The following is a 15776-nucleotide window of genomic DNA, read 5'->3' as shown; positions in this document are numbered from 1 at the left end:
CAGAGGAACAGGAGTGGGGGCAGAGTAAATGAGCACAGATAACAGGGAGATGGGAAGATGTGGGGGGCAAGAGATCACAAGGTTCTGTTTTCATTGCTTCTGTTTCTTTTAGTGATGTGGGAAGTGAGGTCATCAGGTGAGAATGAAATGGAAAGAGGAAGTGTTAGCAGTTGTAGAAGCTTTTCTGGGCTGTACTAGGAACCCACTCGAGCTAGTTGTCACGAAGTTAAAGTGAGGGCAGTTGGCATGGTTGTGTGTTTTTCTCTAGCCATGCTCAACTACACAGTCACAGACATGGCATAATGGAGAGTTGCATTTGACTAAGGTTCAGGTGAGTGCAGAGAAACAAGATAGGAGCAAAGAAGTTGAAGAGGTGAAGAGGACAGTGATTATAATAATGGACCTGCATAATAAACAGAGTAAGGACTTGAGGTCCTCCCAATGTATGTGATTTTTTTTTCCAATGGAATTATTCTAAGCACACCCATTCATTTATTCATTCAATTAACCAATCCTGTTTGAAAAATTTCCACGTGCTAGACACTGTGCCAGGGATAGAAAATCCAGCCCCAGACCCCTCTTTAATGAACTCAGCCATTCAGTTCATTACACATTACAGACATGAGTAGGAATTCATTGGGTAAAAGAGGGGACAGGGCAAGGAAGAGGTCTGGAGAAGTGCATTTTCTTAATTGTTAAAACATTTATTATAAAAAGGAACAACAGATTTTCCAAACTATACCTTTATTTTCAGTGGCCCAGAGAAGCACTTCTTTCTGTGTCAAAGACATTTTTCACAAACATCGATGCTAGAAATGAAGAACTGAAAGAAAAGCTTTCCCTCATGTGCGTTAATGTTCACCTGAGCGTCTCTACTATGGCGGAACGTTACTACACGGAGCTCCGCAGGCGGTACTACACGACGCCTACCTCCTACTTGGAGCTCATCAATCTCTTCCTGACTATGCTGAGTGGGAAGAAGCAGCAGCTGGTTTCGGTAAGTGTAATATTATCAATAAAAAACTTTTTTTTTGTTTGAACTCAAAACTTGCCAGAACTAGCAGAAGATCTACATGCTGTCTTGCCTGCTAGAACCTTCTCCACCCCGACTTGTGCCCTTGACAACCCACGCCAGACAAAAAAGATGAAAAGAATGTCTCATTTTGTCAGCGGGGAGGCCTTCCCCTTCCTTGATATGTATATTTTTTCTACTGTCCTTTACCTAAGCGTGCCTCAGTGGAATGAGATGGACATCATAACAGCAGCAAAGTGAGGCAGTGAATCAGATATCTCGGCAGTATTTCATGAGAAGGAGAACCTTTTGCTAAGCAGCAGAGATGGAGTTTCGGTGGCTTGACATGTGTCCATAGTTGCCATTAAGGGCAAGGACTTCAGTGTCAGGCAGACCATACACAACCTATGTTCTGCCTCTTTCTTGCTGTCTAACCCTGAGCACATTTTGTAACTTCTAAATCTTAGTAGAAAATAAGGTTTAGAAATTTCTATATCTACCCTTTGGATTGAGTGGAGTTTAGATAAGATACTGTTTGTGATGGGCTTGGAATATGATCTGACGTGTGAGGTGCTCAGGAAAGAGTGGCTGCCATCACCATCACCATCAGCAGGCTATTACTATGAGCTGAAATTTTAAACATTTTAATCAAAATTAAAATAGAAGGATAGACCATTAAGATATTTTTAATGTTTTTCAGAGGATTTTTACTGGTAAATAAATACATGCTTTGTAAAATAACTTGTTAGATATTTTGGAACCTGTCAATTTGAACCAGGCTTTCTGACTCATCTTGAGAAAATAGTTATTCTTGGCTGTCTCCTCTTCTAGGTACTGCCTCTTTGATCCTAGTCAGAAGTTCCTTACCACTGGGAAGTAGGGTTCAGATCCAGCAACCAGAGCTGAGTTCCCAGAACACTGCCTCCCAGAACACTGACAAGGTCTTAGCTCTGCTTACCCATCTTGAGGAAACAAGTTCCTAGAGCTGTGGCCTCCAGAAATTCCTATCTGAACTTACCCCTTGTTCATTCAATGAGCTGCTAAGCTGCCAAGCTAAAGGAATAAAAATATGATGTGGTTCCTCAGTGAGTCCACAGTCCAGTGACACATCAACCGCTGTGCCTAGGGAGCATGGATCTAGACCCACCATGGTGAATGTCATGGTCATTTCCTAGAGTTCTGTTACCTGAAGATTTCTGTCCATTCACAATATTATTTATTTATTTATTTATTTACTTACTTACTTACTTAAAACTCCATCTTTTCTGAGTCCTTGTGTGTGTGGGTTTTTTTTAAGATTTTATTTATTTATTTGACAGACAGAGATCACAAGTAGGCAGAGAGGCAGGCAGAGAGAGAGAGGGAAGCAGGCTCCCTGCTGAGCAGAGAGCCCAACATGGGACTCGATCCCATGACCCTGAGATCATGACCTGAGCAGAAGGCAGGGGCTTAACCCACTGAGCCACCCAGGCACCCTCCATTCACAATTTTAATTATTACAAACTGATTTACCAACTCTGTAGATGTAAAATTTTAGTACATAAGTACAAGATGCCAAGAAATGTATTGTTTATAATACTCATAGATATTTTTATTGTCATCTAGGCACGCGACCGAGTAAAGAACGGTCTCACCAAGCTATTAGAAACCAATGTACTAGTCGATAAAATGAAATTAGAGCTCTCAGCTTTAGAACCTGTCCTTTTTCAAAAATCACAAGATGTTGAAGCCCTGATGGACAAATTGGCAGTGGATCAAGAGAATGCCGATCAGGTATGCCGCACTCCCTGACGTTGTGGATGAGAAGGCTTTAATCACCAGCCGATCACCTGTATGTCATGACATGGGATTGGATGTTTTCAATTTTTTATGTCCTTACGATAATTAAATGATAGTTTTAGCAATGCTTTTAAGTTGTAAACAGCCTACCTTCAATGAATCAGGCTGGTTCTCTCCCTGAGACTGAGTAAACCCAAGGAGTGGGACAGAGAATGGTGAGAAAAGTGCCCCCAACAAATATAAACCAGCAGCTCCTCATCTCCTAAGAAGGGACAGTTTGTTCTAAGAGCTTCAGCTCAGTTATCCCATCAGCCTACATGAGATGGACAAAGGAGAGCCTAAAATGTACTGTAGCTAATCCTCTTTCAATATTGATGCAATCCAGAGGGACAAATAGGATGTACTGTTATTGGGTTTGTTTTTAAACATTGAAATGCAAATCCTGAGACCACCTAAGCAGCTGTGTTTCCATGGTTAGGTCCGTAGCATTGTGCAGGAAGATGAAGCGACAGCAAAAGTGAAAGCTGAGGAAACCCAAGCAATCGCTGATGATGCTCAGAGAGACCTTGAAGAAGCTCTCCCTGCCCTTGATGCTGCTAATAGAGCCCTGGACTCCCTAGATAAAGCGGACATATCGGAAATCAGAGTTTTTACAAAGCCCCCAGATATGGTCATGACTGTTATGGAAGCGATTTCTATTCTCTTGAATGCCAAGTGAGTATATCCATAATCATGTGTTACCAAAACTGCATGGGGGAATTGCTTTGGTGTTTTTCTACATTTTCGCTCATATGTGCTCATTCTCTTCTCTACCTTCTCACAGATTTGGTCAGTCATTCAACAGATTGATTCAACAAGCATTTTTTTGAACATCTGTGTTGTTCTAGATGATGGAAGATACAAAGCTCTTCTCTATAAGGCACATATAGGATAGTGGGGAGACCGACATGAAAAATAATAATTTCAAGATATTCAGTATTTGCATAGTACCAGGACTCCCTCCCCCCTCAAAAAAAAAAAAAGAGTGCTTGTAGAGAAGAGTGAGCTGGTTTCTGAGCAATGATGCTCAGGTGGAAAGCGAGACCGTGGGGAGATGCTTATGGACTGGGATAGGGCTGGGGAGGAGGGCAGTGATGACAGCAGGCAAGGTCTTGTGTTTCATCCTGGAGATATGTAGTTTTCAAACCTTCTTTAGTAATACAGACTTTTTTCAATAAAAATTATAAGAAATCTTTCTAGGTAAAACTGATCACACAAGGGTAGAGGGCTCAGGGGATCCCTGCCCAACTTCTCTGCTTACTCTCTGGCCAGCATCTAAGTGGGGCTGGGGAGTCCTGCAAAGCACAAACAAAAAGCCCCAGCCAGAGGGGACTGGGAACCACTGAACATTTTCAACATAATCAGCTTTTTGTGTGAGAAGGAGCAGTCTGGCAAAATGTCATGAGGGGCAGGGTTGACCGAGAAACATAAAACCAGGTAGAAGGTGATCGTAGTGTCCTGGCAAAATATTTTAAGGACCTAAACTAAGGCAAATGGGATAAAAATGTGAGTGCTGGGGCATTAAGAAAATAAAACTATTCTTTCTGTAATATCTTACATTTCTAAAACTCTGATTTCTTTCTCTACCAAAATGGGGTTGGATGAAACGTTAGTCATTCAGGAATGTCTCCCCAGGAATTGTGGTGTACTTAACTACCAATGACTGGGATTATAGTATCAAGATGAAAACTACCCACTGATTAGGATAATATCTTAATGCTCTCAAAAGAACACATTCCTTTTGTTCTTAAATTACTTTATTACAGTGCTATTAACTTATCCCATCTGTCTTTCAGGCCTGATTGGCCAACAGCCAAGCAACTTCTTGGTGATTCTAACTTTCTAAGAAGACTTTTAGAGTATGATAAGGAAAACATAAAGCCTCAGATATTGGCAAAACTTCAAAAGTATATTAACAATCCTGATTTTGTGCCTGAAAAAGTAGAGAAGGTGTCCAGAGCGTGTAAATCCATGTGCATGTGGGTGAGAGCGATGGATTTATACTCTAGGGTAGTCAAAGAAGTCGAACCAAAGAGACAAAAACTCCGTGCTGCACAGGTACATTATTTGTGTTGCAACATTTTATACAGTTAAAGGCCATGATCATTAATCATTCAAGCTCCTGTGGCTTTGAAAATTGGTTTTTGTCGTAGCAAAAGAGCTGGGGAAGATTGTTCTTTCAGAAATGACCTCTATAATCAGCTCTTTCCCAACATGAAGGGAAAATGAGTTCTTAGCATATTCGTATCATCAGGCCGGTGATATTTTTGAGGTGCCTTTTCGCTCTAGCGTGTGACACTCTGGGTTGCGTTTGCTGCTTGCCACTCCTGCACTCCGTGGTGGCTTCTGAGGTTCTAAAGCCAGCTTGAGCCACAGTCGGATGTGAGGCCCCAAGAAGAGCAAAGAACGCTCACGGAGAGCAGCGGGTTACTGACGGAACCGCCTCGCTAGAGCAGGGGTGGCAAACTTTCCCTATGAAGACCCGGAGAGTAAATATTCTACATTTTGCTGACTATTGGGTCTCCATGGCAACTCCTGAACTCTCCTATTGCAGCACAGGCAGTGCCATCAATAATCCGTGCATGAGAAAGCATAGCTGTGTTCCAACATCACTTTACTTATACACACAGGAATTTGAGTTTATTCAATTATCATGTGTCTGGAAATATTCTCCTTCTCTTGATTCCCCCCACCCCCCGCAACCATTTAAAATTCTAAAACCAGCCTCAATTTGCTAACTGTACAAAAACAGGCAGCAGGCTGGACTTCGTTTGCAGACCCCTGCTCTAGAGAACTTGTTAGGAAAGATTAGTTTTCCCAATTGCGTGAATCTTTTATTTATTTCATCATTTAAAGTTAATCCATTGTAGTAACTAATTAAACTTAAATGCTTTGGGATTAATGTGCAATGGTACTTCTGTTTCTCTGTTCCTTTTATGATTTATTTTGTTGGGCTTTCTTATTGTGTTCTGTTTTGCTTTTACTCTACCTTTGTTTTAACTTTGTATACCATATCAAAATCTTTTGAGACATGAAAAAGAGAACATAAAAAAGAATAAGGAAAGGGAAAAAAAAAGAGAACATAAATCCTATTTTTTAAGTGTGTTATAAGTGGGCAAATTTGATTGTCTTTGGGGACCTTGGATTTTCATTTTAAGTATTTACTTAATTTTATTAGGCTGAACTTGATATTACTATGGCCACTCTGAGAGAAAAGCAAGCATTACTAAAGCAAGTAGAAGATCAAATACAAGCCTTACAAGATGAATATGACAAAAGTGTAAATGAGAAAGAAAGCCTAGGTAAGTAACTCATAAAATTTATGGTGGTCAGGAAATGCCTGATTGTTTTTTATTTAATTTCAATTAGCCAACATATAGTACATCATTAGCTTCAGATGTAGAGTTCAGTAATTCATCAGTTATGTATAACACCCAGTGCTCATCATATCATGTGCCCTCCTTAATGTCTGTCACCAAGTTACCCCATTCCCCCACCCACCTCCCCTCTAGCAAGCCTCAGTTTGTTTCCTGTAGTTAAGAGTCTCTCATGGTGGGCACCTGGGTGGCTCAGCTGGTTAAGTGCCTGCCTTTGGTTTGGGTCATGATCCCAGAGTCTTGGAATCAAGCCCCACATCAGGCTCCCTGCTCAGTGGGGAGTCTACTTCTCCCTCTCCTTTTGCCTTCCCCACTTGTGTTCTCTCTTGCTCTGATCTCTCTCTCTCTCTCTCTCAAATAAATAAATAATCTTTAAAAAAAAAATAGTCTCTCATGGTTTTTCCCCCCTCTGATGACTTCCCATTCCGTTTTTCTCTCCTTTCCCCTATGATCCTCTGCCCTGTTTCCTATATTCCACATATGAGTGAAACCATATGAAAATTATCTTTCTCTGATTGACTTACTTTGCTCAGCACAATACCCTCCAATTCCATCCATGCTGATGTAAATGGTAAGCATTCATCCTTTGTGATGGCTGAGTAATATTCTGTTGTATGTATATACCACAAGGAGATGCCTGATTTTTAAAAGTAGTTTTCAGGCGGTCAGACCTCAGCTTCCATCCAATATGTAGGATGCATTTCCCCAGAGTTACTACACTAACCTTCTAGTGTAACATTAGAGCTGCACACATGCCATAGTTTCTGCTCCTGAGTAGAAGGCTCATTGGGACATGTTCCACTATAACACGATGTGGCTTATGAATTTGATCCAGAAAATAGGTACTACACAAACAGAGAGAGCAATATTCAGCCAGAGTAATGGAGTATCAAAAAGAAGCTGTTTACATGGAAGAGACAAACTTGGGCTTGCTTCTGGAATGGGAAATAATGCTGAATTAGTGTGAGGTCTCATAGAGATGCATTGACATCATTAAGTAATGCTAATGCCACTATAAACAAAAGCAGTGAACAAACTTCTTATATTTTAGGAAAATACTGAATAACATAACTTGATTTTCTTAAAATTTTCTAGCAAAGACTATGGCTCTGACCAAAGCACGTCTGATGCGTGCTGGAAAGCTGACGGCTGCATTAGGAGATGAGCAAGTTCGATGGGAAGAAAGCATCCAGAAGTTCAATGAGGAGATATCAAATGTCATTGGGAATGTGTTTATAGCAGCAGCTTGTGTTGCCTATTATGGGGCCTTCACAGCCCAGTATAGGAAATTGGTGAGTAAACTCACTTTCTGGGAGGAGTGGTGACTGGCAGAAGCAGGGCAAGGGAAATAATTTCCCTGAGTTTAGAGGGAGGCTCTCCACTGTGAAGGTTCTCCATGATGGAAACTCATTTACACACTCCACAGCCCTCCACCTCCCCCATCAGCCAGCATTGGCCTACCCCTAGGATTCCCTTCACACATTTCTTCCTTTCCTTTCCTGCCATAGAAAGTTATCATCACTTCCTTATACAGCTCAAGAACCTGGGGTAAGAAAAAGGGCAGGGGGTCCCCACACAACTTATGATCAACAGTGGTATCTAAAGTCAGCTAGGATGGAGGCACCTGGGTGGCTCAGTCATTTGCGCGGCTGAGTCCTGATTTCAGCTCAGGTCATAACTTCAGGGTTGTGAGATTGAGCCCCACATCAGGCTCTGCATTCAGCTGGGAGTCTGCCTGAGATTCTCTCCCTCTGCCCAATGCCCCCATGTCCATGCTCGCTCTCGTGCGCTCTCGCTCTCTCTCTCATAAATAAATAAATCTTTACAGTCAGCCAGGATGAAGTGCTCTGAATTGGAGAGACTGCTACAAAGGTTTAGGCAATGGGAAGGAGCAGTAAATGAAATTATTTGGAGAGATTTGCAGGCCATTTTTATGAAATGCCTTCCTAAAAGGGTTTCACCTGGACGCCTGGGTGGGTCAGTTGGTCAAGCATCTGCCTTCAGCTCGGGTCATGATCCCAGGGTTCTGGGATTTAGTCTCAAAGCGGACTTCCTGCTCAGTGGGGAACCTGCTTCTCTCCCTCTCCCTCTCCCACTCCCCCTGCTTGTGCTCCCTCTCTCACTGTCTCTCTCTTTTTGTCAAATAAATAAATTCTTAAAAAAATAAGGTTTCATCCTTGCCCTTGAGTTATGAAACCTAGTTAGTAGAGGACTCACAGAATCAACAGAAGGGTCATCTGATGCCATGTGAGCAGAGCCAGTGGTGCTTTTGGACCGTCCCATTCACTGAAGGAGGGAACATACCAATGTCCTCTGCCCCATCTAATAATTGCTAGTAGCACCCACAGTCATTGTGATGACCCCAAACTTCTCCACGTGCTTCCAGGCTCTCCCAGCAGGGACAGTACACCCCTGGTTGAAGACTACCATGACAGCATTTGTCGTTTATCTGTGAGAAAACTGAGGTTCAGATGAGGGGTGACATGCCCAAAGCCACAGCTGGTTTATGGTATGGTTCAAGGCCTCAGATCTCCCGTCAGACAACTTCTTGTGTCCTATGCTTTGATGCCAGGATGCAGTGGAGACCAGCAGAACTTGTAACCATGACATTTTGTGTGTATCCTCGTTTTGCTGAGTGTTCCCGACTATACAAGAAACTTTCCTCCTCCCACAGCTTATAGAGTATTGGATCCAGGATTGTCTGTCTCTGGAGATTCCTATCAATCCTTCCTTCAGTCTCATTAACATCCTTGGCGATCCCTACGAAATACGGCAGTGGAACACGGATGGGCTGCCCCGTGACACAATATCAACAGAAAATGGTATTTTGGTTACTCAAGGGAGACGGTGGCCTCTGATGATTGATCCCCAGGATCAGGTGTGTGACATGTGCTTCAGATGCGGAGCAGCCTCCTAGCTCTGCTTCCTGTTAAGCTGTCTGTTCCAAATTGCAAAAGTGGACTTGAACACACTTGTAAAATGTTGGGGATTTAGACCTAGAAGGGAGTTTAGAAGTCTTCTAGACCACAAGGCGCCTGGGTGGCTCAGTCAGTTAAGTCGTCTGACTCTTGGTTTCAGCTCAGGTCATGATTTCAAGCCCGGAATTGGGCTCTGCTTGAGATTCCCTCCTTCCCGTTGCCCCTCCCTAGCTCACTCCTGCTCTCTCTCTCTCAAATAAATAAAGCTTTTTAAAAAAAAAAGGATTCTAGTCCAAGTTCCTAACTTTGTGGAGGCAGAAGGTGAAAGGGAGTCCACCTGCTCTGCATACTTGATTTTGATTGGTTTTCTGTTTTCTGTGAGAACAGAAATTCATTCCCATAGAGTAGTGTTCCGAAAAGGTCTGAAGAGTCAGAATGAAGTCAGAATAGGATGGGTTTTTAGGGCAAGTCTGCCTGGAATTTACAGAATCCTATTATCTGACTCCTAAATCCATGGATTATACTGTTCTAAGAGGGTTTAGAAAAGGGAGCTTTTGTCAGAGCAAGAAAGACAAGCTTGAATACCTTCAGGATGGGCTTTTTCCCTATACGTGTCTCTTCTTTATTTGCTCCAAATTTGAATAAATGGAAGAATCCCAAACACTGGGGTTTAAAAGATGTTTTTATTTGCAGAGGGGTATTTTATTTTTTTCATCTTTCAAACCTGTTTCTAAATTGAACAAAATTTCTAAACTTTACTCTTAAAATCTTTCACTTTCTAGTCATTTGTAAAACTCTAAGTCTGGTGTCCTGCTCTGTGCTTTCTCAAACAGGCAAACCGTTGGATAAGGAACAAGGAAATGAAAAGTGGTATAAAGATCATTAAGCTTACGGATAGTAATTTCCTACGTACGCTCGAAAATTCAATCCGACTTGGTTTGCCGGTCTTACTGGAAGAGGTTTACTTGCTTTTCACTTTTCTTTTCTCCAGTTCGATTTCAGACCATATCTGGAATCTTCTATGGGCCACGTCTGCATCGTGCTGGAGACACCAGTCAGCTCCATTGGCGAATTGCTCAAACCGATTACTTTGCTCCTTAAACAGTGTACTGTCATTGGGGAGCATCCGATGACTGAGTGATTTTTCTGATTCCAGACATGGTTTTGGTGTTGATGGGATGGGCTGTTCCCTGACACTGCTGATTCTTGGGCCCCGTGGTGGCTCTTGATGGTGAGCTGCCGTGGAAATGCAGAGCGGCAGTGCCAAAGGGCTCCGCTGTCTACAGTGGGGCCTGTCTACCCACGCTGATGATGGGAAATCAGCAAACATTCCAGAGGGCATAAATAATATTACTCTGTACCCTTCTAGCCTTGACCAATGCAGGCAAGGTTCTGTACTGGGTCCCAGGCCCTCGCTCAAACCCTGGAGTTACAGGGGAGGGTAAAGTCTCCCCAGACCTTTGCTACAGTTATGCTAGCCCCAAACTGAATTCTTAAACCCCTAACACAGGAGGCCCAGGGGAATTTCTTCTCTCACCACAGGGCACAAAAGACTTTCTATGATATTCTGCCCCTGGACGGTAGGCCTTGTAACTGTAGCTGAGTGCCTGTGGGAATCGGGGATGAGCCCTGGTCGGTACCCCAGCCAGAGCAGGATGTTCTCTGACCAGGCCTGTCCTGCTTTCTGTGACTTGGAGTCAGTCATCAACATGCACCTAGCTGCTTTTTACATTTAAAGTGGTATTTTTCCAACTTCCTCTCACCCAATTATGGGTGTGAAATGGAGTTAGTCCATCTCAACCAGCATTTTTTAATGAAATAGAATAGATTTTTAAGAGCACAAAATTGTATCCTAGGTGGAAATGGAAATTTTATCTCATGAACTTTTAAGAGAACAACTTACATTCTTCAGTGTCATGTCATGGTATGAAATATGTTAACTATGGATTACAATCAAATTTTGACAGTTCCTGGGCCATCCCCCAACACCCGTGCTGACATAAGGATGTTTTTTCATGAGGTCCAGCAGCAGTGTCTACATGCCCAAGTTCTTGCCAACGATTAAATTCGCTTTGAGGGAAAGAAAATAACTATCATTATTTCCACAAACTTTTTCTGTAAAGAGCCAGATACTTTAGTTTTTTTAGGTCACATACAGTCCCTGTACAAGTATTAGTCAAACAAATATTCTTCTTTGTTTTGGTTTGGGATTAGGGTTTTGTTTTTACAACCCTTTAACGGGGTGAAAATAGTTTTCAGCTTAAAAGCCATGCAAACACAGGCCCGGGAGGGCAGGATTTGGCCTGTAGACTGTCATCCCTTGTCTTAGAACAGCCAGGAGAGTAAACAGATTATTTGTCTGGGTCCTGTTGAAGGGCCACCTGCGGAGACCCTCCTTTCTCAGATTCTTTCTCATGCGCATGAATGATATGTACAATTAGTCTAAACATCTGTATGGCCTTCATGTGATCTTATGTTCTTAGACTATCAATAAGATAACCACTGGAAAATATACACCGTTAGAGGAAGTGAGTGCACAGGGAGAGAAATATCTATCAGATCCCTGGAAAATTGCTTATTCAAAGTAAATTTGGAGACCTAAGAAATCTAGAGAAATTGGTGCCATCAATTTTAATGGCTTTTTTTTTTTTTTTTGTATTCTATGTTAACTTTCAAGCTTAAAGAAACCTTGGATCCAGCTCTAGAGCCCATTCTCCTGAAGCAGACGTTTGTAAGTGGTGGACGGCTGCTCATTCACCTTGGAGACTCAGACATTGACTATGACAAAAACTTTAGGTTCTATATGACAACCAAATTGCCAAATCCACACTACCTGCCTGAGGTATGAGCTGATGGTCTGGACTTCCCAGCCCAAGTGGACTATTAATGTGTGTGGGTCTCTGAATTATGGTGGGCGCTCTCCCCCATCCCTCTTGCCCCTCTGCTCTGCCACCCCCATTCCTTCCACTGCCCTCCACTCTTGCTTCTCTGCTGCAACCTGATATCGATTCCAGTTGCCCTTGTGCTTGCCATTCAGCTGGACTTGAGTCCCTCCCAACCCGGTCCATAGGCGCTGCCCCGGGCACCTCTTCAGCACTCTCTCCATCTCTCTCCCAGCCCACAGCTGTTTGCATGACACAGAGCAGCTCTCCCTTCTCATTCTTCTCCCTCCTGCAGCTCAAGGCCATTTGTGCCCCTCTTGCTGTGGCCCGTAAATGAAACAGGGCTTCACGGAAAGTCTGTTGGGGAGAGGCAGACACGCCAGTATTAACATTTGCAAATGCCCGTGGCCTACAGCTCCAAATAAAGAAGTTGCTGGCTTGAAAACTCTGGTGACTGGCACCATTGGAGAATCATGACTCACACATTCAGTGTGCCTGTACTAAGCATTCTGGAGGAGGGGGCATCTTGTCCTCCCACATGCCCTTAGACCTTGAGGGGATCTCTGTGAACCTTACTTCCGCACATGTCCCTGAGCCAGATAGGATGGGAAGAACTACTCTTGTGCTGCAGAGCCCAGGCAGCTGCAATGGAAATGAAGGCCTCTGGTCTCCTTTCTCCCTTCCTGCACGGGGTCCCAGGGGGTCGCTCATCCCTCTCCCCCACCTCCCGAGTCCCTCGGTGCTGCCACACAGCTCTGGGCCTGGCTGCACGCTCCACAGGTCTTCCCAGCATGGCGGGTCTCCCCTTCTCCAGCAGGGCCCACACACTGAGGGAAGGAACTTCACAAATCAGAACTTACTCCTTCACCTCTCCTCCCATCCCCCCAAAATAAAATCCTTGCATATACCATTCCAAATGGTGTCATTTTCCGTTGAGTTGCTGATTTTCTGACAGCTGCCTGTCTTCACTAACTGTGCTCAGGTTAGATGAAGTGGGCACGCTTCTGGAATAAGAGGAGGGAAATGCCGCTAAAGCCTAGGTCAGCCTTGAGGGGTATAATTTTCACAGCCACTGCCAGAGCTCACGTCCCAAGATCCATGGTGAAGTTTAGAAAAGTGACCAATGCACCGACTACTTATGCATATTTCGGGAGGGAGCATCGCACACCTTACGCAGCACCAGCTCTGTGACTGCGGCTCACTTATTCCTTGTCCTGGATCCTCAAGTCAATTAACCAAAAAGTGGAGATAGAGCCGACTTCAGGGATTCGTTGTGTAGATTAAATAACATGTAAAATATGGGATGTTCAAACACTCTTTTTTTTTTTTTGCTGTTAACTTCTTCAAGTAATGTCAGAATACTATAGCAACCATTTTTCATAAAAATATTACAGTGACACAATATATATTAAAGCCCTATTTATTATCAGTCATCACTTCTTTACAACTAGGACAAACTATGTACATGTCACTCTAACTGAGTGATATTGGTACCTCATTTGGTCTTCACAAATACCCTGTGGTTATAACGATTACCATCCCAACTTTTAAATCTCAGGAACTGAAGCTTAGCAGGAATGAGTGTCTTGTCCAACATGCACTAAAGGGTGTACCTGGAATCAGAACCCGATCTTTCTAACCTTCTGCTGGCTCACCTTTCCTTAAAGCATCATGTAGGATCAATAACTATGGCCTGTGAGGGACAGGGGTGTCACTTGTACTGCAGGGAAAATCACATTAGGATATTGTAAGACACAGTGTGGGTGGTAGGGGTATGGGGGTGTGGGTTTGTTCACAACTAGACCTGAGGGACATCCAGCTGGGTAATAACGGGCCCTGTTCTACTAAAGAAAGCACTTATTTTACCTGTCTGAACTTAAGCATTTTTATGTAAATCTATGGCTTCCTTTCAGGTGTGCATTAAAGTTACCATTATCAATTTCACTGTAACCAAATCAGGTCTAGAGGATCAACTGTTAAGGTAAATAAAAAGGGAGGGGGGAGGGGGAGGAACAAGCAAAGTTTCCTAATATTTTGTTTAGAAATTGTGACAAAACATTTTTAAAATTATTTTTATTAACATATAATGTATTATTAGCCCCAGGGGTACAGGTCTGTGAATCATCAGGCTTACACATTTCACAGCACTCACCATAGCACATACCCTCCCCAATGTCCATAACCCAGCCACCCTATCCCTAACCCCCTCCCCCTAGCAACCCTCAGTTTGTTTTGTGAGATTAAGAGTCTCTTATGGTTTGTCTCCCTCCCGATCCCGTCTTGTTTCATTTTTTCCTTCCCTATCCCCTGCAACCCCCACCAATCTCTCAAATTCCTATCATAGAGATCATATGATAATTGTCTTTCTCTGATTGACTTATTTCACTCAGCATAATACCCTCTAGTCCCATCCACGTTGTTGCACAAAGAAAACATTTTAATGTGTGAAAGCACCACTCATGAGTCCTCAGTCATAAAGATGATAGTAAGTAAATGACCAGGTTCTTCATCTCTTGTCACTTTTGCAGCTGCCAGACTTGCTCACAGTCTTCTCAAGGAGATCCAGGATATACCCTTAATTCTCAACCATGATGTGGGCCAGGCCTTCAGCCCAGCCCTGCCTCTTCCCCTTCATTGGGGTTTCCAATCTTGGGCAAGTGAATGAAGTCTGTCATCCTGTGGTTCCTTGAGATGCTTTCCTCTATACCTGAGAGAAAAACTCCCAAATATAGTTTTCCTGTTTTACTTATCTACAGGTGTTTTCTTGGTGTACTTAATTGACCTACATTTGTCCACCTCAAAAAATTAAATACTCTCCTTCAGCATACTCTGTGATTAAATCTCTACTTCCCAAAAATGAGATTATGAATTGTCAATGATAACTATCAGAATTAGCCAAGAGGCTTGTGAGATAAAATAAATTTTAAGGATTTGTTGAATAACAATTACATGGTTAAAAACTCATTATATGAGACTGGTCAAGATGGCGGAGAAGTAGCAGCTGAGACTACTTCAGGTTGCGGGAGATCAGCTAGATAGCTTATCTAACGATTGCAAACACCTACAAATCCAACGGGAGATCGAAGAGAAGAAGAACAGCAATTCTAGAAACAGAAAATCAACCACTTTCTGAAAGGTAGGACTGGCGGAGAAGTGAATCCAAAGCGACGGGAAGATAGATCCCGGGGGGAGGGGCCGGATCGCGGCAAGCGGCGGAGCAACGGAGCACAAAAGCAGGACTTTTAAAAGTCTGTTCCGCTGAGGGACATCGCTCCAGAGGCTTAACTGGGGTGAAGCCCACGCGGGGCCAGTGTGGCCTCAGGTCCCGCAGGGTCACAGAAGGATCGGGGTGTCTGAGTGTCGCAGAGCTTGCAGGTATTAGAACGGGGAAGCCGGCTACAGAGACGGAGCCGAGGAGTGAGCTCACAGCTCGGGGTTACCTTGAACCGGTCCCAGGCTCGGTGAGCTCGGAGCACGGCCAGAGGCCAGGCAGACGGGAGTAATTGGGCGCTGTTCTCTGAGGGCGCACTGAGGAGTGGGGCCCCGAGCTCTCGGCTCCTCCGGGCCGGAGACTGGGAGGCCGCCATCTTCATTCCCGTCCTCCGGAACTCTACGGAAAGCGCTCAGGGAACAAAAGCTCCCGAAAGCAAACCTGAGCGGATTACTCAGCCCGGCCCCTGGTAAGGGCGGTGCAACTCCGCCTGGGGCAAAGACACTTGAGAATCACTACAACAGGCCCCTCCCCCAGAAGATCAACAAGAAACCCAGC

General features: G+C 43.7%; 1 protein-coding gene across 2 annotated transcripts in view; it reads left to right on the top strand.

The window, feature by feature from the left end:
• Positions 1-15776, top strand: part of DNAH6 (dynein axonemal heavy chain 6) — a 231596-nt gene that overhangs the window by 131955 nt on the left and 83865 nt on the right. Inside the window, exons 49-58 of one of the 2 annotated variants that reach the window (XM_032880676.1) lie at positions 755-997; positions 2618-2785; positions 3270-3505; positions 4627-4888; positions 6009-6132; positions 7303-7499; positions 8882-9085; positions 9959-10084; positions 11803-11967; positions 13921-13988. In XM_032880676.1, coding sequence (XP_032736567.1) covers positions 755-997; positions 2618-2785; positions 3270-3505; positions 4627-4888; positions 6009-6132; positions 7303-7499; positions 8882-9085; positions 9959-10084; positions 11803-11967; positions 13921-13988 — 1793 coding nt within the window. The remainder of the gene's footprint in view (positions 1-754; positions 998-2617; positions 2786-3269; positions 3506-4626; positions 4889-6008; positions 6133-7302; positions 7500-8881; positions 9086-9958; positions 10085-11802; positions 11968-13920; positions 13989-15776) is intronic. The other variant, XM_032880677.1, reaches the window with a different exon arrangement.

This window comes from Lontra canadensis, unplaced genomic scaffold (genome assembly GCF_010015895.1).
Source record: "Lontra canadensis isolate GAN:19392208 unplaced genomic scaffold, GSC_riverotter_1.0 scaffold71, whole genome shotgun sequence".
In the NCBI taxonomy this organism is placed as follows: domain Eukaryota; kingdom Metazoa; phylum Chordata; class Mammalia; order Carnivora; family Mustelidae; genus Lontra; species Lontra canadensis.
Note: the sequence above shows the minus strand (reverse complement) of the source record. Positions and strands in the feature narration are given on the sequence as shown.